Source organism: Mytilus edulis, chromosome 1 (genome assembly GCF_963676685.1).
Source record: "Mytilus edulis chromosome 1, xbMytEdul2.2, whole genome shotgun sequence".
NCBI lineage: Eukaryota > Metazoa > Mollusca > Bivalvia > Mytilida > Mytilidae > Mytilus > Mytilus edulis.
Window position 1 is genome coordinate 73,694,821 of NC_092344.1, and position 25,714 is coordinate 73,720,534.

General features: G+C 32.4%; 1 protein-coding gene across 1 annotated transcript; it reads left to right on the forward strand.

Annotated features, from left to right (window-relative positions):
• Positions 1-259: 259 nt before the first annotated feature.
• LOC139482947 (uncharacterized) lies at positions 260-25,543 on the forward strand. The gene is made up of 28 exons (XM_071267003.1): positions 260-3,248; positions 3,611-3,724; positions 4,835-4,948; positions 5,262-5,366; positions 5,690-5,803; positions 6,114-6,227; positions 6,544-6,657; positions 6,977-7,090; positions 7,399-7,512; positions 7,815-7,928; positions 8,419-8,532; positions 8,839-8,952; positions 9,235-9,348; positions 9,816-10,015; positions 11,604-11,792; positions 13,938-14,009; positions 14,537-14,645; positions 15,362-15,481; positions 16,194-16,266; positions 16,517-16,634; positions 19,494-19,540; positions 20,176-20,299; positions 20,717-20,820; positions 21,272-21,374; positions 21,997-22,144; positions 23,603-23,672; positions 24,608-24,674; positions 25,445-25,543. Exons 1-28 carry the CDS (start codon positions 260-262, stop codon positions 25,541-25,543), a joined length of 5,991 nt encoding a protein of 1,996 aa, XP_071123104.1.
• The last annotated feature ends 171 nt before the right edge of the window (positions 25,544-25,714 follow it).

The following is a 25,714-nucleotide window of genomic DNA, read 5'->3' on the forward strand; positions in this document are numbered from 1 at the left end:
TGATGTAAACATTCTCGACAGAAACCGAGATGACATTTTATGGATCTATCTTCAATGTAAATATGATCAGGATGTTAAATTTTACTTTTGCGTGTGTTATCTTCAACCCGAACGTTCATGTAGGGGTAATATAGCACAAGAATTTTACGACTCTTTGTTATCGCAGATATATTTATACAGCACTGGTGTTCCGATTTTCCTTTGTGGTGATTTTAACGGCCGTTCAGGATTACAACAAGACTTTGACGATACTCTAGACATGGTACTACCTAGACAACCTATTGATGAAACTAAAAATGCGTTTGGAGACTATCTACTCGACTTTTTGAGAGACGCTAAGTGTTGTATGTTAAATGGTAGAGGGCAAAAGAACAAGGATAACTTCACATATGTATCGCCGCAAGGAAGGTCTGTTGTGGATTATATGATAGTACCATATGGAGAACTCACCAAAGTTTCAAATTTTGAAGTACAACTTGTATCTGATTTAGTGATTGATTACAATATTCAATTATCGCCAAACGTCCGACTACCAGATCACTCGATTCTTACATGTGTAATACATTTTTCAGAATATAAGGAAATCAATAAGTTATCAGAAACAATTCATCATAGTTCTAATACGATATCGGGAAATACATTTAACCGTAAATATAATATTTCAACGATTCCTCGTGATATATTCAATAGCGAAAGATGTGTACGATCTCTTCAAAGTATAATCGATTCGATGCTACACAGGAATAACATAGAAAATAGGATTAACACAATATACGAACGCCTGGTAAAAACTTTACATGACGAAATGGACGAATATATGGAGTACACAGACTTTAATGAAAGTACAAACAAACGGAAACGTAACATTGGAAAACCGTATTGGAATGCCGAACTACAGCAACTTCTGTTAGAAACAAACAAAACCGAAAAAGAATTTCTAAAATTTAAAGGAGATAGGAGAATACGGAAACAACTCGAAAATAACTATAAACTGAAAAGGAGAGAATTCGATAAGCGTTTAAGACAAGAAGAACGTAAATACACGGCTGAACGACTGAATAGAATAAAAACAATGAACACATCAAACCCTAAAGAATTTTGGCGGGAAATTAATAAACTTGGACCTGGAAAGGAAAACACTAAAATTGATTGTGTTGTCTTAAATGAGGGGGGTTATTCTAATGATCCAAATATTATCCTTGGAAGATGGAAGGAAGAGTATGCTAAACTTTTTTCGGGGAATTCAAATGAAGCGAATAATGAATTGATAGACGAAATAGAAAAATTGAACGCAAGATGGGAACAAGAACTGAGTAATATTGACATTGAAACTGGTATTGAAAATGAGCACATTGCAAATGAAATTAATGACCAGATCTCCTTAGAAGATACTAAACAAGCTCTTCGAAGTGTTAAACTTGGTAAAGCGGTAGGAATTGATAACCTTCCAAACGAAATTTTACGTAATGATAATTTAACTAATGTTTTACACGAACTGTACAATACATGCTTTTGTAACGGGATTGTTCCTGATGTATGGTGTCAAAATATAATACAACCGCTTCTTAAAAAAGGGAAGGACTACCGAGACCCGTTGTCATATCGTTGTATTAGCCTTATGTCCACTGTTGCAAAAGTGTTTAGTCATCTCTTGAATAAAAGACTTGTAAAGTACATCGAAGAAAACGACCTTCTTAGTGAGGAACAGAATGGTTTTAGAAAATTACGTTCCTGTTTGGACCATATTTTCACCCTTTGTACAATTTTGCGTAACCGAAAAACTATGAATATGGACACTTATCTGTGCTTTATTGATTTTAGTAAAGCGTTTGACTCTGTAAACCACACACTGCTATGGAACAAACTATTGTCAAATGGTATACATGGAAATTTCTACAGAACTATAAGAAATATGTACTCGAAGTTGCAAAGTGTTGTGCGAATATCAAGAAACACACTTACTGACTGGTTTTCTGTTGACGCCGGTGTCCGTCAAGGGGACAATTTAGCGCCCACACTTTTCGCGCTTTTCATAAACAGTCTTATCCCAGAAATCAATAACTTACACAAAGGAATTAACATAGGAGACGATATGGTAAGCTGTCTCTTGTACGCCGACGATTTAGTTATTATGTCTGACAGTGCTGATGGACTACAATCGCAACTTGACTCTTTGCACAAATGGACAAAGGATCATTTAATGACAGTTAATTACGACAAATCTAAAGTTATGCACATTCGGAAAACTGCTGTTAACCAGTGCGGTCATACTTTTATGTTTGGTGATAAAACATTGGAACTTACCTCAAAATATCGCTATCTTGGCCTAGTCATCTGTGAACATACCGATTTTACAACTACAACGCATGAATTACTTACCGCAGGCAGCAGAGCTCTAGGATCATTAACTTCAAAATACTATAATATGGGAAACATGGACTATGATACTTACACCAAAATCTATGACAGTACAGTGTCGCCGATACTTGAATACGCATCTGTTGTATGGGGATTTAAGGAGTACAATCCGCTAGAAAGATTACAATACAGAGCCATACGGACATTTTTGGGAGTTGGCAAGCACGCTCCTCTCCCGGCTATCACAGGAGATACAGGCTGGACTCCTATACACATGAAAACTCAATGTAACATGATAAAACTATGGTGTAAACTTTGTGAAATTCCTGAATATAGGCTGTGTCGCAAAACTTTTATGTGGGATTTCAACATTTCCAACAGATATAAAAGAACATGGAGCAATGATGTAAAAACAATAATGACTAAATGTGGTCTACACGATGTGTATTTCAATCAAAACTCAGAACGACAACCAACGGCTCATATCGTATCTTGTGTTAAGAACAAACTCGTTGAACTGCATCAACAGGAATGGCTAAAAGCACTGGAAGATATGCCTAAATTACGAACATATAAAAACATTAAAGCTGACTACAATGTAGAGCCATACTTGAAAAAGTGTTTATCAAGACAACAACGATCAGTGATAGCCCGGATGCGAAGCGGAACTTTACATTTAGAAATCGAAAAGGGCAGATTTCGTAATGTGCCACTTGACCAACGCCTTTGTAAAATGTGCAAGTCTCAATCAATAGAGGACGAATCCCATCTCTTGCTGTTTTGTGAACGCTATGAACAATTACGAACAACATTATTTAATGATATCCGAGATAAGTACAACATAGACATAACTACGCTACCAGCAAACATCAAATTAAAACATTTATTTTGTAATTACAGCAAGCTTGTTTCTAACTTTATTTTGAACTGTTTTACCATCAGACAATCTAGAATCAACTGTTAACGTGCCTTGCTATAATTTGCGTGTAAATTTGAACTATATTTATTTATTTATTTTATTTTCAATAATGATACACAATTAATGTACAGTGCATCATAAGCCTATTTGGCTGGCTGAAAATTACTTGTATATATGAATGTAATTTTTGTTATAATTCAGGTTGCACTTTAATATTAAAATATTCTATTCTATGGAAGCAAAATTCTAAATGTTCATTAATACATTCAATTGAAGTAACTACTGTTTGCACTAGTGTTAATGTCAAGTTTAATTAAACACTTTTTTTTATAGATATTGACGAATGCTCATCTAACCCATGTAAAAATGGAGCTACTTGTAATGACCACGTCAATGGATATAGTTGTACATGTGCTGATGGATTCACGGACACACATTGTCAGAAAGGTAAACACATTTACAAAATGTCTCCAACGTTTATGCAGACTTGTTTCTTTATTATTATGAGGCAGACTTCATACAGGAACTTCTTTATGATGTTATTTCACAAACTTTATTGACTTTGTTGAACGCATATATCCTATCGAACTAGAGATAAAGGATACAACAGACACAGTTAAGTTGGCCTTATATCTTGATTTACATCTACAAATTGACAATGAGGTTCGGTTGAGAACAAAACTTTACTACAAAAGAGATGAGTTCAGCTTTCCAATTGTGACCTTTCCATTTTTAAGTAGCAACATTCCAGCAGCACCTGCATACGGGGTATATATCTCCCAATTGATACGATATTCCCGTGCTTGCATTGCCTATCATGATTTTCTTGATAGAGGGTTGCTGCTCACAAGGAAGCTATTAAATCAAGAGTTCCAAATGGTTAAGTTGAAATCATCGCTTCGTACTTTTTTCGGACGCCATCACGAGTTGGTTGACCGCTATGGAATAGCCGTTTCACAAATGATATCGGATATGTTACTTACGTCGTAACTACACAACCCTTCCCTTTCATGAATGTGAACTACCGAATCAGACTATTTACCGGATTTGTTACAACATTAGCAACACGACGGGTTCCACATGTGGAGCAGGATCTGCTTACCCTTCAGGAGCACCTGAGATCACCCCTAGATTTTTATGGGGTTCGTGTTGCTTATTCTTTAGTTTTCTATGTTGTGTCAAGTATTCTTCTGTTTCTCTGTCTTTTTTTATTTTAGGCCATGGCGTTGTCAGTTTATTTTCGATTTATGAGTTTGATTGTCCCTCTGGTATCTTTCGTGTTTCTTTTATCTTTAAAAATCGACCTTGACCACTGTTTGTAGAAACAACAACTGACTAATCTTGAAATTCTAAAAACTCCGAAATATTCAGAACTGATAAGTATAACTCCTAGAGATATCAGAATTATATTTAAAGACACGTATATGTGTTTAGTTTAAAAAATTATAAAAGGCTGCTCACATCGTTACAAAACAAAAAAGTTGATACGGCCTATATACAGTCAATTTGATTACACATGCGTTTATGTCAATTACATTGAAATTTATTTTTTTACAGATATTGACGAATGCTCATCTAACCCCTGTCAGAATGGAGCTATGTGTAATGACCAAGTCAACGGATATCACTGTATGTGTGCTGATGGATTCACCGACACACACTGTCAAACAGGTAAACAAATTGACAATACATCTCCAAGGTGTATCTTTAAAAATCTACCTTGACAACCTTTTGTTGAAACTACAACTATTACTATTTATTAAGTTCTAAACAATTCGACTCGTTTTGAACTGTTGAGTATAACTTTTAAGGAATTCCGGGTTATATCTGACTACAGGTTCATGCGATTAGGTTTTAAAAAGTGTAGGCAGAAAGTATACACTGTTAGAAATCAAAAGTGATAAGCGCATTACTACAGTCAATTAAGCTACTTCTTTAGAGCACATTTGATGGTATCAAGTAAAATTAAATTTATGTTTTACAGATATTGACGAATGTTCATCTAATCCATGTCATAATAAAGCTACTTGTTATGACCGAGTTAATGGATATAACTGTACATGTCCTGATGGATTCACGGACACACACTGTCAGACAGGGAAACAAATTGACAAAATATCTCCAGCGTTTATCTTTTAAATAATCTATCATTGAACAAATTTTTAGAATAAACAACTGAATTTTACAATCTACCAATCATTCTCAATTGATCAGTATAACTCTTCAGGAATATAAGCATTATCTTTGACGACAGGTATATGTGTTTAGTTAAAAAAAATATAGGCAGAGAGTAAACACCTTTAGGAAAAAAAATGAGATAGGCTCAATAATTTAATTGAGATAACTGCGTTTTGCACATTTGTACGAATTCATGGATGTCAAGTTAACTTAAATAAATATGTTTTTTCACAGATATTAACGAATGCACATCTAATCCATGTCAAAATGGGGCAATTTGTAATGACAAAGTCAACGGATATAGCTGTACATGTGCTGACGGATTCACTGATACACACTGTCAGATAGGTAAACAAATTGACAAAATATCTCCAAAGTGTATCTTTAAATATCTAACTTAGACCCTTTTATAGAAACAACAGCTGTAACTAATCATGTAATTCTAAAAGCTCCGACTCATTTTTAACTGATAAGTATAACTCTTCATGAAAATCAGGATTAACTTTGACGACAGGTATATGTATTAGGTTTAGAAAAAATATATGCAGTATGTTAACATTGTAAGAAAACAAAAAGTGATTGGCAGATTAATAAATTCAGCTGAAGTAATTACGTTTTGCACTTGTGTTTATGTCAAGTAAAATTATATATTCTACAGATATTGACGAATGCTCATCTAACCCATGTGAGAATGGAGCCACTTGTAATGACCATGTCAACGGATATAACTGTACATGTGCTGATGGATTCACGGACACACACTGTCAGATAGGTAAACAAATAGACAAACAATCTTCAAAATTTAGCAATAAACATCTAAGTTGACAAACTATTGTAGAAACAACAACTGTGACTATTCATTAGTTTAAAAAAAATACGATTCGTTTTGAACTGATAAAAGTATAACTCCTTGTGAATATCAGGATTATATTTGACGACACGTTTATGTGTTTAGTTCAGAAAAAAAGATAGGCAGACAGTTGACACCGTTTGTCAACAAAGAGTGATTGGCGCATTAATATATTCAATTGCAACTACTTTGTTTTGCACATTTTTTATGTCAGGAACAATTAAATATATTTTTTTAGATATTGACGAATGCTCATCTAACCCATGTCAGCATGAGGCTACTTGTAATGACCAAGTCAATGGATATGATTGTACATGTGCTGATGGATTTACCGACACACATTGTCACACAGGTAAACAAGTTGACAAAATATCTCGAACGTTTTTCTTTAAAAATCTACCTTGAAAACCTTTTGTAGAAACACCAACAGTGACTTTTCATTAATTTCGAAACACTCCGACTCATTTTGAACTGATGAGTATAACTCTTTAGGAATATAAGGATTATCTTTGACGATATGTTCATGTGTTAAGTTCAGAAAAAAATATAGGCAGACAGTTGATACCGTTTGTCAACAAAAAGTAATTGGCGCATTAATGCATTCAATTGCAGATACTTCGTTTTGCACTTGTGTTTATGTCATGCAAGTAAAATTAAATATATTTTTTTAGATATTGACGAATGTTCATCTAACCCATGCCAGAATGGGGCTAATTGTATTGACCAAATCAATGGATATGATTGTACATGTGCTGATGGATTTACCGACACACACTGTCAGACAGGTAAATAAGTTGACAAAATATCTCGAACGTTTTTCTTTAAAATTCGACATTGACCACCGTTTGTAGAAACATCAACTAATCATGTCATTCTAATAACGCTGACATATCATGAACTGCTTAGTATAGCTCTTTGACAATATCAGGATTATCTGTGATAAGGGGTAAATAAGTTTAGATTGGTAAAACTACAAGCAGAGTGTTTATATCGTTTAAAAACAAAATGTGATGGGTCATCAATATATTGATTTGAAGTTACCACGTTTTGCAGAAATGGTCTTGCCAAGTTAAAGTTCATGAATGTTTTACAGATATTAACGAATGCTCGTCTCACCCTTGTCAGAATGGTGCCACTTGTAATGACCAAGTCAATGGATATATCTGTACATGTACTGATGGATTCATTGATGAACACTGTCAGACTGGTAAGCAAATTGACAAAATATCTCAACTTTGAGAGGTATATAAGTTTTGCAAAGAAAAATAATAGGCAAAGTGTTTACATTGTTAAAATTGCTCCTTAACTTTATACTTATGTGGCTTTCTAACTATTTCGATCTGAGTCACCGATGAGTAAACGAATCGCGCGTCTGGCGTTTTAAATATAAGCCTAGTATCTTTGATAACTATTAAAAACAAAAAGAGATGAGTCATTATACTTTCAATTAAATTGAGTACGTTTAAAACATATGTTCATGTCAAATTGAATTTAATGTATGTTTAACAGATATTAACGAATGCTCATCTAACCCATGTCAGAATGGAGCCACTTGTAATGACCTAGTCAATGGATATTATTGTACATGTGCTGATGGATTTACTGACACACACTGTCAGACAGGTAAACAATTTGACAAAATATCTTTAATGTTTATTATAAAAAATCGACCTTGACCACCTTTGTAGAAACAACACTAGTGGTTTATCATGAAGTTTTACAAATTCGAACTCATATTGAAATGATAAGTATAAAACTTTAAGAATATCAGGATTATCAATGATGAGAGGTATATAAGTTTTGCAAAGAAAAAGTATAGGCAAAGTGTTTACTTTTATAGAGAAGCGCTTGGGACGCATAAAATTATTAAACGTGTTCTTTTCAATATTATAATGGTCTTAAACTTTATACTTGTTTGGTTTTCTAGCTATTTCAATCTCAGTGACACTGGTGAGTCTTATGTTGACGAAATATGCGTCTGGTGTATCAAAATAAGCCTGGTACATTTGAAAACTATTAAAAACAAACAGTGATGGGTCATCTATACTTAATTGAAGTAACTTCGCTCTGCACATACATTAATTTCAAATTCAATTTGATATATGTTTTACAGATATTAACGAATGCTCATCAAACCCATGTGAGAATGGAGCTACTTGTAATGACCTAGTCAACGGATATGACTGTACATGCGCTGATGGTTATACCGACACCCACTGTCAGACAGGTATACAAATTGACAAAATATCTGTAACGTTTATTTTTAAAAAGTCTATCATTGACCAAATTTTGTAGAATCAATAACTGTGACTTATCTTGTTATTATAAAAAATGCGACTTATCCTGAACTGATCAGAACAACTCTTCAGAAATATCAGGATTATCTTTGACGACAGGTATGTGTGTTTTAATTTAAAAACAGAAATGAGCAGAGAGTTTACACTGTTCGAAAAAATAATTAGATAGGCGAAGTTATTTATTTATTTGAAGTTCATGGATGTCAAATTAACTGAAATGTATATATGTTTTACAGATATTAACGAATGTTCATCAAACCCATGTCAGAATGGAGCTACTTGTAATGACCAAGTCAACGGATATCACTGCACATGTGCTGATGGATTTACCGACACACACTGTCAGACAGGTAAACAAATTGACAAAATATCTCCAAAGTTTATCTCTATCTTTGATTAGATTTTGTAGAAAAACAACTGTGAATAATCCTGTTATTCTAAAAACTACGACTCATTCTGAACTTAAGTTTAACCATTTAGCAATATCTAGTTCATTTTTGACGACAGGTTTATGTGTTCAGTTAATAAAACTGTAAAGTGTAAACATCGTAAGTAAGCAAAATTTAATAGGCTCATCAATATATATATTTGAAGTAACATTTGTCAAGTAAAAGTAAATATATGTTTTACAGATATTGACGAATGCTTATCTAACCCTTGTGAGAATGGAGCTACTTGTAATGACCAAGTCAATGGATATAACTGTACATGTGCTGACGGATTCACTGACATACATTGTGAGACAGGTAAAGGAATTGACACAACATTTTCAACCATAATGTTATAGAATATATTTGAATTTGAACTTTCTTTTAGAGTTTTGATTCATTTACTAAGTTTTAGTTTAGTGTGGTATCGATCTTAATGGATAAATCGTTGTTTCTATTTAAGATGTTTTTGTCATGTATCAAAAGGACATGTTCTAGCTTGTAATGAATATATTCGGTGTTTTCACATTCTGGGATTGTTTTGAAGACAATTTGATCAAATCCGTTGTCATCGATCTGTGAACAAGATATTCAATACCAATCAAACCTGTCATGCAGGCGTACGATAAAATTGCAAAATTGATCGTTTTGAAGGTTTGCATTGCTATAAATGTATGTATCCCTCAATGTCATTCAATTTTTCGTCTGATTTCTATTTGTTGACAATTTTGTCTATCCCTTTCTAAGATATACCAGTATATGTAAACTTGACTCATTTGTTTCAGACGTTTTAGACTTATGTCCAGAGGATGTAGACAATTTTCATACACAATGGGGCCATACTAAATTCAATACCAGTGTTATCATTCCTTGCACTGGTGGTTCGATTGGTAATGTGTTAAGATATTGTGACGTTGACAGACAGTGGCAAGAGCCCGACTACAGTGGATGTATAAGTGTACAAATATATCATCTTAAAGAACAGGTGAGATATAACAAAAGAGTTTCCTAAATCATGTTAAGTGACATTAACAATGGATTTTCGGATTTCGTTTTTTTAAAAGGTAGTTCCATATTCCCTACACAGTATTTATTTTAAGATAAATGATGTCTAAGGCAAAAACGACACAATAATTATCTTTACACGAGTACGGCCGTACTCAATTAAATGCATTAGTCATATATATGCTGATGGGATGACTTCGTACTACAATATTTGAAATGTTTCTACTAAATATTTCTACGCATTCAATATAACTTGTTACTATGAATGGATATAGATTAGAAGAAAAATATGAATATACTAAAAACTTAAATGCTACTTATTATAGAATTCTGACTTAATATAGGTATGATTTTTGAGACCAATGATTATGCTGATTTGTATTAAAAACTAAGAGTATATAACATGTCGGATTAAAGAACACATGTAAAGAGAGCCCCATTCTTATAAATATATCTTAGTATTCAAACATTTTTCGTTTCTGTTAATTGAAATAAATGACAAAACGCAATCTATTTTTTTTATAAATTATGCATTGAAAAGTTGAAAAACAATTAGCATGTTCAAGTCAGTAATATGACAGTTGTTATCCATTCGTTTGATGTGTTTGAGCTTTTGATTTTTCCATTTGATTACGGACTTTCAGTTTTCAATTTTCTTCGGAGTTCGTTTTTATTTTTATTATTCTACTATTTATTTATATTTGATAAATGACAAACAAAATCAAGAGATGATATAAAATAAGTTAGGGAAAATTTTGATGCAACAGTGATTCATAAAGAATGCAGCAAAGGAAATGAATTTTAAATACAAATATATTTAGTAAAATATTTAACGACGTATTTCGTTGAAGTACATAAAAGAATCACACAAATCACGTAAAATACCGAATAGCATAACGCCAGTATAAACCACCATCGGGTCGAAAACAACAGCAAACTACATATGATCTAGAAATCTTGACTTGGTAAAGGCGCAAGATGTAGTTGGTTTAAATTACTTTTCCGTGTGGACAAAACTTCCTCTTTGTTTATCTAGATCATTTATCATAACACTATAGAACACAATAAAACATGACTTGCAAAATACAGCTACAGTTAAAGTGATAAAAGAAACTGTTTTTATAGAATATTTTGAACTTAAATCAAAAAGATTAACCAACCAATACACCTCAAAATATAGTGTAGATTTTATTCTTTCACAAAAATTCCAACGGTTGTCAATTGTTGTATGTATACCGTTTTCTGGTTAAATTATTTGACCATTTCATGATTTTGCCATTTTGGGGGCTTTTATAGCTTGCTATGAAGTATCGATTTTGAAGGCAGAATAAAAATCTATTGCTGCTTACATCCATGTCATTTGGTCTCTGGTGGACAATTGTTTCTTTAGTTATCATTTCCTATCTTTTGTTTTTATGTTCAAAAATCATTTTTTTTAACAACATCCATATTTATTCGTATTCAATGTTTTGACAGTTTTTATCTTTCTTTGCCCATATTTTCCTATATATTACCTTAACCATATGTGAAAACACCAGTTGTCCATCTAACTTTTAATATCCTTTTAGTCTTCTCTATTGAAATCTGGTGTGGGTACAGAAGAAATAGTTAATAAAATTCTAAATGATCTTACCAGCATAACATATACGATGAATGCATTAAAGACTGGAGATTTATCAGCTTCAGCAGGCATTTTATATGATATCGCCGAAAATGTAGCAGAATTCACTGATCGAATATCTGAAAATCAGTTTGACGTAAGTATGTCTTATAAATTTGATAAAACATAGGTGTTTGTGGTAGTTATGTTCCTCTTTTAAATATAACAAGACAGTATAACTTTGCATTCGAATACAGATCACGGTTAATACGATGTGTTCTTTCAATTCATCTTGAACATTATTGTTGACAAGAATGGAAATTATCCAAAAACAAAAGGACATCTACCAGACTTCACTATTACAGAACATGCATCATCGATTGATAGTTTACAGCCGATTCCATTGAGTGTGTAGGCAAAGGTAGTATATTTGGTTAGCTTGCTTGCTAGCTAAACTGTGAAGTCATTATTAGGTAAGGTATACTACCCTCCTTTCGAAGTAGCCTAGTCCTACAGACATATAGATTGGTTTTCTGTCGGACGTTTATTCTTAAAGGAGGGTAGTTTACCTAACCTAATAATGACTCCACGGTTCAGCGAGCAAACTAGCTAACCATAAAAAACTTTGCCTGCACACTCACTGGAATCGGCTGTAAATGATAACGGACACATGGTCACTAATTAATACTGCACACACATTGCGGAAATTACCATTTCACTGTCAATTAAATTATTTGTACTTCAATGAAGACTAACCTGGATCTCAATAGCGTTTGCTTAACAAGAATGTCACTCTATAGTGGTTAAAAAGGTTAGCCACGAACATTTCTGAATGATAAAGCCTTCCTTTTGATCCAGTCATTGATCTTCTAGTACGTGTGGTGAGAGTGAGATCCCTAATACGTTTAAAGTAAAAGTACCGTTTATATTAGTATAAAGTACGATTTGGAAAGAAAGAAGTTTCGAAAATTAAAAGTTTATAACTTGTAGTGAACACGATATAGTATTAAATGCATCAATGTTACTGCACCAAATGCTTTCATCGACAATAAATGTATCTTATAAATGTGTCATAAACAGTTGTTGGCATGACACGGGTTATGTTCTTCTCATATATGTTATGATGGTATGATACTAAACCCCTAACGGGAAGGATTGTGCCTGATGTTCATATGATGAAATCATAATCTTTCAGTCAGTTTAATTGAAGTCTGGAGCTGGCATGTCAGTTAACTGCTAGTAGTCTGTTGTTATTTATGTATTATTGTCATTTTGTTTATTTTCTTTGGTACATCTTCTGACATCAGACTCGGATTTCTCTTGAACTGAATTTTAATGTGCGTATTGTTATGCGTTTACTTTACTACATTGGTTAGAGGTATAGGGGGAGGGTTGAGATCTCACAAACATGTTTAACCCCACCGCATTTTTGCGCCTGTCCCAAGTCAGGAGCCTCTGGCCTTTGTTAGTCTTGTATTATTTTAATTTTAGTTTCTTGTGTACAATTTGGAAATTAGTATGGCGTTCATTATCACTGGACTAGTATATATTTGTTTAGGGGCCAGCTGAGGGACGCCTCCGGGTGCGGGAATTTCTCGCTACATTGAAGACCTGTTGGTGACCCTCTGCTGTTGTTTTTTATTTGGTCGGGTTGTTGTCTCTTTGACACATTCCCCATTTCCATTCTCAATTTTATCTTAAAAAATGAGCAAATCCAAAATATTCAAATCTAAGATTCAGAACCTAAAACAAACGTTATACAGCCGATAACATAAAAAGAAAGAAAAATAGAGACCAAACCATATAAAACTTTTTTTGCGTTATAATAACTTTGTCCATTTTTCTGTATGTGTATATAGTATGTTATGCAGTCATGCAACATATGCTGCCTTTTACACTGGATTATATTATAAAACAGGGAAGTGTATGAAATCAAACTTTACAAAAAGGAGAAAAAATACATTTCGAAATTAAAAACTCTGGTTGGTTACTATTCTTTAAATAGAAATGAAACGGTGCAGAAACACACTTTTGATTTTTATTTATTGACAAGCAAACGGTAAAAAGAGTAGGAATGTAGTAGGAGGTTGTCAAAAACTTACAACAAAACTGACACATAGAAGGAAAAGAGCAAAAACGGCTGATAAAAAAAACATCAAAATTTGAAAATTAAACATCACAAATCTCAAAATACTCTCTGGTAAGCGCAGGTGTTCATATTTTATTATTTGTTTTAACTTTGCATTTCACTATGCCGTTAGATAAAGTGGTTAGTCTTGTTCTAAGATTATTGTTGTTATAGGCATTTACCGGTATGGCAAGCCGATTGTTAGATGAAAATAATATTCATGGATGGTCTGAACTAAAATGCAAGGTAAGGACATATCAGTTGAAAAAAAAATCTGAATTTGAAGAAGGAAATCACTATATTAAATTGTTGAAACCTTTTCACAGCGAACCAATGCAAGGATTGAGTTACACGTAACAACACACAAAATGGGAGCTAATACAGGTGCTCTGAATCAATATGCAGTTTCCTTTAAACTACACAAACTTTTGATTTTGTATTGAAAATCACCGATAGAACGCCATTAAAGTTGCAACCTGTGATTGAACATCATACAGTAGCCGATCGATAGTTTCCTCTGATCTTATTCGAACAAAATACTTTCTATTCTTCAACATTCCCATAGCTAATATGCTTACAAGATTATTAGAAATTTCTTTAAAAAAAAACACAAAACAAAATATAACAAAATACAACACAAAAACGTCGAAAATCGTAATTTTAGTTCCGTCATATTGTTTATGTATATATGTTTTCCCGTATTTTTGTTTTTTAATTTAATCATAACCATTCGTAATAACTTTAGCATGGCTTAATGAATTATTAAAATCTAGGTGAAGGGTGACATTACTTATTTAGTGAAAGCAGTAATGTTGTACAGTAAAACATGCACCCACATCGTTGATAGTGACAAACCAATGATTGAACAGAAGGAGAACTTAGGTATGATTCCATATAGAAAGGGAACGGTAACTACTGATTTTATCAAATTTAATTTACACGCAATTCTCTAGTCACACAACGATGTATTTAATCAACTTGGGAAAATCATCTATAAGCTATAGGGAATGTCTTTTTAGGTTGAAAAAATATGATAATATTTGCATGTGTGAAAAGGAGATTTCGTATATTTTAACTTGTGCCAAATTGTAAAAAACAAAAGTGTTTATGGTACATGTATGCAAGATATCATAAGAAATTATAAATATGTTTGAACTCCATTGTGCCTTCAATAAAATAAATACTGATACATTTTCGTAATCTGAATGTTTATAATTCAGAAAATTTCCAACGGCGCTTATTTTATCAAAGGTTTAGCCATTTCGAGAATGCAGTATTTTTTATCAACTTGTTGACATTATTTGTTTCAGAAATTTTAAATGAACACATAACTTTGACATTAAAATGCGCTTCAAAACAGACTTATAACTGGCGCATATACAAAAGTTCAAATAAGTATCTATGATGAGTTTATTGTTCGGCCAAAGCTACTAATTTTGTATTTAAAACAAATGTTTTGCAGAGAAACAAAACTATTAAAATTATATCAATTGGTAAATTAGTCTAACGTAATATTTTACTTCATATATTGAAAATGCATGTTTTATGAAATATTTTCACACGTATGAGAGAAGTTAGAATTTTTACTTTTATTACAGTGATTCAAGTAGGAAAGATAGGTTCTAAAGAGATAATTGCTCCAGACATGTCTCAAGCATCCCAATCATGGATGTTAGAATCTGCAACACATATCATATTGCCAGCGAATATTTTCAACGGTAAATAAGATTAATACGTTATACTAGTATATGTTTTATGTTTGGCCGCTTTACTGTAATTGCATTCGTCTGGAATTCTTTGCAACCGGCCAATTGAAATTCATTGAAGTATAAACTATACATCCTTAAGCAGCTAAAATACCTTACTATGTACGTGATATATGGGAAATGCCTGACGGAGTTGGTACCTTAAGTTATTTTAAACATATAGATAATTTGTCAGTCAACATAATTTTACTAGTTATATCAATACCATAGTCAAATTTGAAAATATCAAAGTCAGAAGATCATTAGTTAATTAAATAACTTAAATATAAAGACACCATTATGTATGTATGTGCCTGTCCAAAATTAGGAGCCTGTAATTCAGTGGTTGTCGTTTGTTTATATGTTAAATATATGTTTTTTGTTCTTTTCTGTACATAAATTAGGCCGTTGGTTTTCTCGTTTGAATTGTTTTACATTGTCATTTTGGGGCCTTTTATAGCTGACTATGCGGTATGGGCTTTGATCATTGTTGAAGTCCGTACGGTGACCTATATTTGTAAATGTTTGTGTCATTTGGTCACTTGTGTAGAGTCTTCTCATTGGCAATCATACCACATCTTCTTTTTTATATCACACAATTTCAATTTTTTGACAAACGTTGTATTTTATATGTTATTTTATGCATAGAAGATACAATATTTGCAACATGCATCATACATTTTAGGTCCAACATCGTACAGTAGTACATTCTACAGAAATCTTTCAAAGTCATTTCCAGGAGGTATTGAACCAGACGAGTAAGTTTAAGAATTTAACACATTCAGATTTTACAATTTCATTATGTACCCTTTGAATTAACAATGTAATATTTCATCAGTTTTAGCTTAAGCAGTGACAACGGGGGGGGGGGGGGGGGGGGGGGGGGGGTAATAGAAAAATTGAATTGGTGTTATCAATTGAATCCAGAAATATTAAAACGCTTACATAACCATAGCTATGCATGTGTTTGAAGTTTTCATTATATTAACTTATAGTGTCTCTTTATAGGATATTACAGTCATCCAATGGAAGTTATGGTGTTAATTCCATAATTGCTGCTTTCACTACTGAAACAACTCAACATAGTTTAGACTATCCTGTTGTTGTTAAATTTGAGCATTTGTCAGTATGTATTTTTTTTAAACACATTCTTGTATTTTTTTATACGAAGTTTAACTGTAAAGTCGTCTTTTTGAGATCATTATAATATAGCTTATTTTTGTACAAGCGAAACGTACGCGAGTTTCTTGGAAACAATTCATGAGCCAAGAACTTCCGAAACCATTTATAGATTAAGCACGGAATGTTTTTGTGTAAGTTCTAACTTTTAATCTAATGACATTGATTTTTTTGCAAGATTTTGGCATCAATTCGGGTTTGTTTTTTAAGAGACTGACACAACCTCATTCCAATCGTATGGTCTGTACATTTCAGAAGTATGACGTTACACTCTATAGATTCACATTTAACGAACTTTATTAACGTGGATGTGCTTCTGTCATAAAAACTGCTACAACAGAGTGAAATCGTTATATAAATATATGAATATGTGTACGATCGCCATCACTAATATGTTTACCATTTCAATATGTCTGGTTTTTTTCGCATCACCGTCGAAATGATTTCATTGTCCTTGCGGTCAGTAAATAAGCCGATTGAGATATTTTGACTGAGTGTTCGTTCACATAGAGGTAAGGTTGGTGTATGTATAACATGAGACCAGTACCCTGTCAACGAATCCAGTCTTGCTTTGTGTAGTTACAATTCCCTTAGAGTTAGAGTTTTACTTTTATTTGTATCTTCCTAATGGTTTCATGACATTTTAACATCGGTAATTAATGTTGCTTCTGTTTATTCCTTGACTGTGTAAATGAATGACAAAAAGTATCGCAGTGTAAATACACCTTATCGCTATTTATTCCAATCCGGGAAAAACAGTCATTTACACAACTTCCTGTCTGGGTCATGCCGCCGAAAATAGAGGTCATCAGTAGTGAGCTGAGGGAGGAAAAACTTTAGAAAGCGACCATTAAAAAACTTTGATAGAGTATGATCCACTTTTTTCGAAATTAAAATTGAAGTAAAAAAAAAATTTGCATGAAGTATTTACGGTAGTTTAAACAGGTCTCATTAAAAGGTATCTTGCATGGTGCAATGTTTAAACAGGGTCCCAGATAGTTTCAACTGGATGAAAAAGTTGAGAAATTTTAGAACTTATCCGGAATGGAATAAATAGCGATTAGGTGTATAGTCTGTGTACACCGTGAAACTTCAGATCTTAACTTCAGATTATCATTTTTGGAAAAAATCATCATGTAAGGTCAGAATTTGTTGGGAAAGTCTAACACAAAATTATACTGCTCTGGTCCTTTACCAAACAGCCAAACACGTCAAAGCTCAACATTTTCTGAAGGTGCGGCACTTAATTTCAGATATCGTTACAGTATGTATTATTCTGAAATGTATACAATCAAAATGTTTATTAACCAATTAAGTACATTATTGCCAAAAATTACTATTTATTAAAAAATACATATTTTCTGTATTGGCCCTGTTTTTTTCTGTAATGGCCCTGTATTAATGCCCAGTTTGTCTGTATTAAGCCCAGTAAGGGTTTTCAATAAAGTTAATGAAATTAAGTTGTAAAGAGTATAATACCTTTTTGTATTTTGTTTAATTTAGTAACCAGCAACAAACATTAAAGAGTTATAAAGAACCATATAAAGGGATCACTGTTTATTCTGTTTTTCAACACATAACTTCTTCCAACTTTATTTGGATATTTAGTATACTTAAAGCTTTATCATGGTGAAGTACAAATTATTTTTTTTCAAACTAAACTGTCATTAAAAGAGTAAGAGAGTACATCAAGTTGGTAGCAACACATATACTTTTGTTAAGTTGGTTAATAAATGTATTAAGAAATGGGTGTTTTTATAATGGCCCTGTTATATGTCCTCGGTCAGTAATAATGGCATCGGATGTCTGTAATGGCCCTCGGCTTTGCCTCGGGCCATTACAGACTTCCTCGACCATTATTACAGACCTTGGACATTTAACAGGGACATTATAAAAACACTCATTCATTAATACTTTAATAATGCCTATCAATGTGATCATGTATACACTGCTTCTAAAAACAGGTCTGGAAATTAAATGTCAAAGTTTGCATTGATTGTTAATCATACTGCATTTCTTATTTCAGAAAACATATATATATACAGTTTGTCTTCTTTTAAATTGCAAAGGAATGTAGTTTTTCATTTCAAGGACAGATTTGACCGAAAACCTTTGTTTGTATACAGAATACACCGATTTGCTGGAGCATGTACATGTGTAACTTAGTTTTCTGTTTTCTTCGTTTATCCGGAGTCGGTTCTGGCATAGCGTTATCAGTTTCTATTTTCTTTCACAGATGATATCTGATTTGTTCAATATGTCGTAACTACAATCTCGTTCCCTTTTCACGAATGTGACCTTCCGAATTAGACTATTACCGGATTTGTGATAACATGAGCAACACGACGGGTGCCACGTGTGGAGCAGGATATGTTAACCCTTCCGGAGCACCTGCTATCACCCCCAGTTTTTGGTGGAGTTCGTGTTGCTTAATCTTTAAGTTTTGTGTGTGTTGTGTCTCGTGCACTATTATTTGTCTGTTTGTCTTTTTCTTTTTTAGCCATGGCGTTGTCAGTTTATTTTCGATCTATGACCTTGAATGTTCCTCTGATAACTTTGGCCCCTCTTCTATTCGACCTATAAAATTTGAATTTCCCGTTGGTATTTTCTGTTGGTTATTATTTAAATTTACAATTATTTGATTTAAGGCGTTGACTATAAGGGTATGTCATATTGAAACACTTTCATAACAAGTATGTTATGTATTTTTTGGTCTATCTTCAGATAACTCTTGAAAAAAACCTCATTTTTACTCAATCTAATACCTTTCATCATCTTAGCTTTCACTATAAAACTTTTATTGTAGGAAAATTTCTCAAAACCTATCTGTGCTTTTTGGAATTTCGACGCTCTGTAAGTATATGTCTGCAATATCTCTTTACCAAATACAGGGACAATACGGATGTCATTTCTTACTGCAGAAATGTTTATAATAATGTAATATTATTAAGAGTACCAATTTGAATGCACCAGATGCGCATTTCTACAATTAATGTCTCTTTGTTGATGATCGAGGCCGAAATATTTGAAAATCCAAAATCTTATAAAAACATGCGAAAGGTAAATCAAAATAAAAAGATCAGTTCTATATGATCTAGATGTTGACCTATTAAAAAAATAAAAACAATAGTTTAATAGTTTCTTGCGTCCGAAGCGCTTTTCTGGATTTACCTTCATCAGGAACGCTAAAAGCCAAACATTTGAAATCCGAAGATGTATAAGTACCGAAAATCGTTGAAGAGCTATGTGTCAAAAATACCGAAAACAAATAGCCAAATACATCTAAAGCCAACTTTGCCTGAGGGATTTGAAACCTTAGTTTCATATTAACTTATGTTTGACTATGTTTGAATCACTAATATCTTATTTTATTAAACCACCCCCTATAGAAAAACGTGGTGTTATTTATACATGTAATATTTACAAATACCAAAAGGATAGATTATCTCTGCCATGTAAATACGTTCTGTTGACATTTTTATTGACAGCAATGCATGTAATGGAGCATGGTCAACATCAAGTTCAAGAGTAGTTGAATCTACAGATACATATACCATTTGTGAATATAGCCAAACCGGAAATTTTGCTTTATTGATGAGCCCTGGAAAAGCTGTAAGTAGTTAACAGAGCAGTGATTTATTTTTTTCAAACCTTAAGTGGTAAGTCTTATTGATTATTCGAAGCGTTCATGCATATTTAATTATGTCGAATTATTCACTTGTAAGTGAATAACTTATTAGTAATGTTACTGCGATTGTTTTCAAAATTTAACAAAATTGGTTGCTGAAAACGAATTATTATTTCATAATTTCACTTATATTAATGATTGAACCAAACAAAATCATATTCTGTTTTTTTTTTTTTTTCATATCTCATACCCGCCAAACGATTAAAAAATATTGAAATGTAATGATAATTCTTAGTGAGAACTTCACCTTTATTTTCTATGTTAAATAGCTTTTTAATTGACTTTAAAACGCATGTACTATTGATCTTATCTATTTAAATTGTGATTATGTTTTTTGACAGTCACAAAAGCATAAAGCGGCATTGAGTCTGATATCAGTCGTTGGATGTGGAATTTCAATTGTATTTCTAGTTATCACGATTTTCATTTATTTCAAAATCTGGAGGTACGTATTTTAATATATTACATTTTCTTACAAATGTTAGCTACCAGATAATTTCGACTGAATAAACAATTCTTTCAGTTTATATCTTAATCAGGCTTTATTTATATTTACATCTTCGTAAAATGTAGCATATTTTATGTTACAAACAAAATGTAAAATAACAAAAATAACGTATTCCTGGTTTGGTACAGGCATTTTTCTTATATCTAGTCTTTGCATTATAGATTTAAGTACGTCATTGAATTTGCTGCGTATGGTCCCACTCTCGCTTGTCGTTTCAATATCTTCTAAATACTGTTAGGGGTTTATTTATACCTTTGGTTCATCTTCATCTAATTGTGTCAATGTTTGGAATACTATTAAAGCAATTGACCTGTGAAATAAATAAACAAAAACTCTATAATATCATAAACATAGGCAAATGAATACAAATACGACTATATTATTGCAGGTATGTTGAGCCTGACAGCTCTCAAATTTTAATGCACCTATGTATATCAATGATCATCACCTACATTGTGTACCTTGCTGGCATAAAAAGAACTGAAAACGAGGTAGGATGAGTTATAGTTTAGAACCTCTCTACAATCCAAGTGTTTAGGTTTTTTTCAATTGATTATCTGAGTTGTGTAAGATGTACGCTCATGTTTATTTGGTTTTTTGTTTTGTTTTGTTTTTACTTCTAGTCATGGTTTTTGTCATTATCATACATTAGATTTTTTTATCGATGAAGCATATATTTTAAAAAGCAACTCAATATCAGAAAAAATCAAAAAAATCGAAAACAAAATTAAATGTTGTTTAGAGTAAAATCTTCATATTTATATGCAAATTCAAAATATAAATAGACAACACGTCTATGTGGTTTAAAGTACAAAGGTGCATGCTAGTACATAATTAAGAAATTGTGAACAAACCTTTTCATTATAATAAAGCAATATGATAAATTGTCTATTATTTAATTGCCTATACTATGGCTATAATTTCTTATGATATATTTAAACCTGTCTGAATTGAAAGATAAAAGGTAGACGTCAAGTATTTTAGTGGATTTGAAAGATTGTAAAGAATGCTTACTTGCAAAGGAACTGAAACAATGAAATTTAGAATGGAATAGGTAAACTTTTAAATGATGTTTTATTTTTAGAAATTGTTATATATGTTGCCTTTTTTCAGGTGGTGTGTACATCAATAACCATAGCATTACATTATATTCTCCTAGTATACTTGACACTCATGTTAGTAGGAGGAATCCAAGTAGCATTAATGGTCATTCTAGTATGCTATCGTTCATTTGTACGTTGGTTACTAGCTGCTTGCTGGGGTAAGTTTTCTAGAGTGAAGAAATAAAGGTTTTATATAACTAAAGAGCATGTTTTATGAATTTTTGGTCCTCAATGCCCTTAAACATCGTACTGGTTTTTTTTATTCGAGTGTCACTGATGAGTATTTTGTAGACGAAACGCGCGCAAATACAAAATTTAAATCCTGGAATCTATGATGATTATATAATTCCTACAGTTATTCCATAGAATAGCTGTAATCTATGTTTCTTTCAGCTCCCACATTTGACGAAGATCGACTTTTTACATTGAACAAGCATACACAATTATTAACCTGTGCTGTACATGATGTGTGCATACGTTTTCATTTCTGTTTGAAAAATGGTGATTACGAACTTTTTATCGCATTTATGTAACAAGCATGTCTATTTTACCTTGATGAGACAAAAGCTTTGGTCCTGATGTCCAACAATCTATTCCCTTAAACTGATTGATGTCTTAACTAAGACTTGATTAGAATTTTTTAACACGACCAAGGAATGTTGGCACATTGTATGTACGAACAGGTACATGTGCAAACCAATACTTATGTATTACCGTCTTAGTAACTGAAAATTACAATGTCACTGTAAGGCATCTAACAAAAAGTAAAACGTGTACCATCTACAAAAGGTTCCGTCATGATAAAATTAAAAACGGTTCAATCGGGAAAACCAACAGTAGCATTCAAGAAAATAAAACAAACGATTTAAATATGACAGACAGAAGCCATCGACATGTTGTTTCCACTGAATTTGTTGTTGCATTTCTAACTTTTTAACCCTCGATTGATACCAAGGTTAGTTATAAATAGTCGATGACGGTATTTGATGCGTAACTAAATTTGAAAATACACATGATAATCCACTGAGATTTCAACTTAAAAATGCATCGAGATTTAACATGTGTAAAAATTGAAAGCAAATGATGAATTACTATCTTAACAGGTGAAGGACTATATGCAAGGGTCCTGTAAGACGTGTCACGGTACTTATCTATCCCAAATTCATGTATTTGGTTTTGATGTTATATTTGTTATTCTCATAGGATTTTGTATAATGCTTAGTCCGTTTCTGTGTGTGTGTTACATTTTAATGTTGTGTCGTTGTTCTCCTCTTATATTTAATGCGTTTCCCTCAGTTTCGTTTGTTACCCTGTTTTTGTTTTTTGTCCATGGATTTATGAGTTTTGAACAGCGGTATACTACTGTTGCCTTTATAAAGAACACAACTCTTTATAATTGTTTTGCATCCATAGCGCTTTTTTGTTTATCTTTAGGAATATGCATACGTCAACTTTGTTATTTGTTTTTCTACGTATTTGCATAACATATGTACGTAATTGTTTTTTAATCAGTCAATTACGAATATACCTTTAGTCCGAATTGAATGAGTCAGAATACAAATGAGAGTTGTTATCGTGTTCCTAAAGAATAACTAATATATCTATTATGTTTGCAGTTGTTCCTGCCATTATCGTTAGCAGTTCAGCAGTTGTGTCTAAACTGGATGGTTATGGAAGTTCTGAATAGTAAGTTACATCAAGTCTATAATATATTATATTGAATAGTTATTAATAGGAAAATGAATTTAGTCCCTGTCTAATCCTCTCAATCATTCATTTATTCATTTTAAATTACAAGAGTAAACGATGTAAGCCAATACTGATTAGAAGCTGTATATGTTTTTAAAGAAATAGGTTAAAAACGAGGAACCAGGAACAGTTACAGTTTCTGTACTTATACAACTTCGGATTTCAAATGTTTGGCCTTGAGCGTTCCTGATGAAGGGAAATCCAGAAATGCGCTTCGGACGCAAGAAATTATTAAACGTGTTGTTTTCCATTTTTTACATCTCTGGGTCGATACCTCTGCTGGTGGATTATCAGTCCCCGAGGGTATCATCAGCTCAGTAGTCAGTAGTTTGGTACTGGCATGATTTAACACACTTACTAAAATTGTCCGTTTATAAATTTAGAGATTATTCAGAAACTTAGGTTTCAACTCCATCAGGCAAAGTTGACTTTGGATGAATTTGGCTATTTAATTTAGGTATTTTTGACATATAGCTCTTCAACGGTTTTGGTACTTATACATCTTCGGATTTCAAATGTTTGGCCTTGAGCATTCCTGATGAAGGTAAATTCAGAAAAGCGCGTCGGACGCTAAAAATTAGTAAACGTGTTGTTTTCAATTTTTTACAATCAGATGAAAACATATTTTGCTTGTTAAGGTTATTACTGTAGACACTTTTCTCGCTATTATAACTGATATTGAAAAAAAATATTGTGTTTACACTATGCATGCGATTACACTTTGTTATATACTATATATGATGCTTAATTTGGCAATGTGCAACTGGGATAATTAATGTATGCATCTTTTTTTCTCGGGTGAAGTTCAGTTAATATGTGATATCATGCAGTTTTAGTTTATCTTAGTAGATTTGCATTATTTTTTATTTAAGTTGTTGGCTATCACTGGAATCAAAACTTATCTGGGCAATACTTGGACCAGCATTGTTAGTTGTTGTGGTATGTGAAATACTAAATTATTATTGTTCGAATCTAACATTATCTGCTTGTTTTTACAAACTTCATTACATATTTTTCTTTATACACAGATAAAAATTAATTTGAAAATGTTTTATGGTTTCAACATGAATATTTTTAAGAGAAAGGTTAGCAAAATACTTTATACTGTAACTAAATTTGATATTATACAATTATAGCCTTTGTATGAGGTTGATACAAGGATATATTGACCTGAAAGAAGTATATTGACTGAGGACGAAGTCCGAGGTCGATATACTTCTTTGGGTCGATATATCCTGTATTGACCTCATACAAAGGCTATGTTTGTTATATTATTAATTTCTGACCATATTTGTATCAAAATCGTCATTTAGGTTTGTTGGAATTTTATAGATATTACAGTCTCCTTGACAATAACAACATATTAGTTGTTATTACGTTTACTCTTTTTTTTTGGACATCTTATGTATTTGAAGATTTTTTTCGTCAAATAATCGATCACAGATATCATGTGTTTCAAAACGTTAACAATATCCTGAAATTCATTAAATGACGTCACAAAGTATATTGGTTTTTAGATATTCTAAAAATAACCGTGCAATATGCTTTTTGCGGGTCAATATGCATTTTGCTATCCGCCGTTTTCTCTCCACCTTCGAAAATATATTTAAACATGGGAATATCCCAAAACGAATCAAATTTGTTAAAATATACGAATTAATAATATATATATATATATATAGATATGTAGATCTCAATTTTTCTTTTAGATTAACCTGATACTACTTGTCATAGTGATGAACAAGTTAATGAAAAGTAAAGGGTTGGCTGCAAAAACATTGAAGGAAAAATCAAGGTACACGAATTAATAGAACTCTTAATTCATTAGTACAAGAAGCAATGTTACCTAATGACAATTATTTGACAATGATCAACATTAACAATCAAGAACTCTGAATTGCAGAGGTCTCCCTCAAAAGTAACATGAACGACCTAATTATATGGCAATTGACATTGAGATACCAATACTGGACAAAATA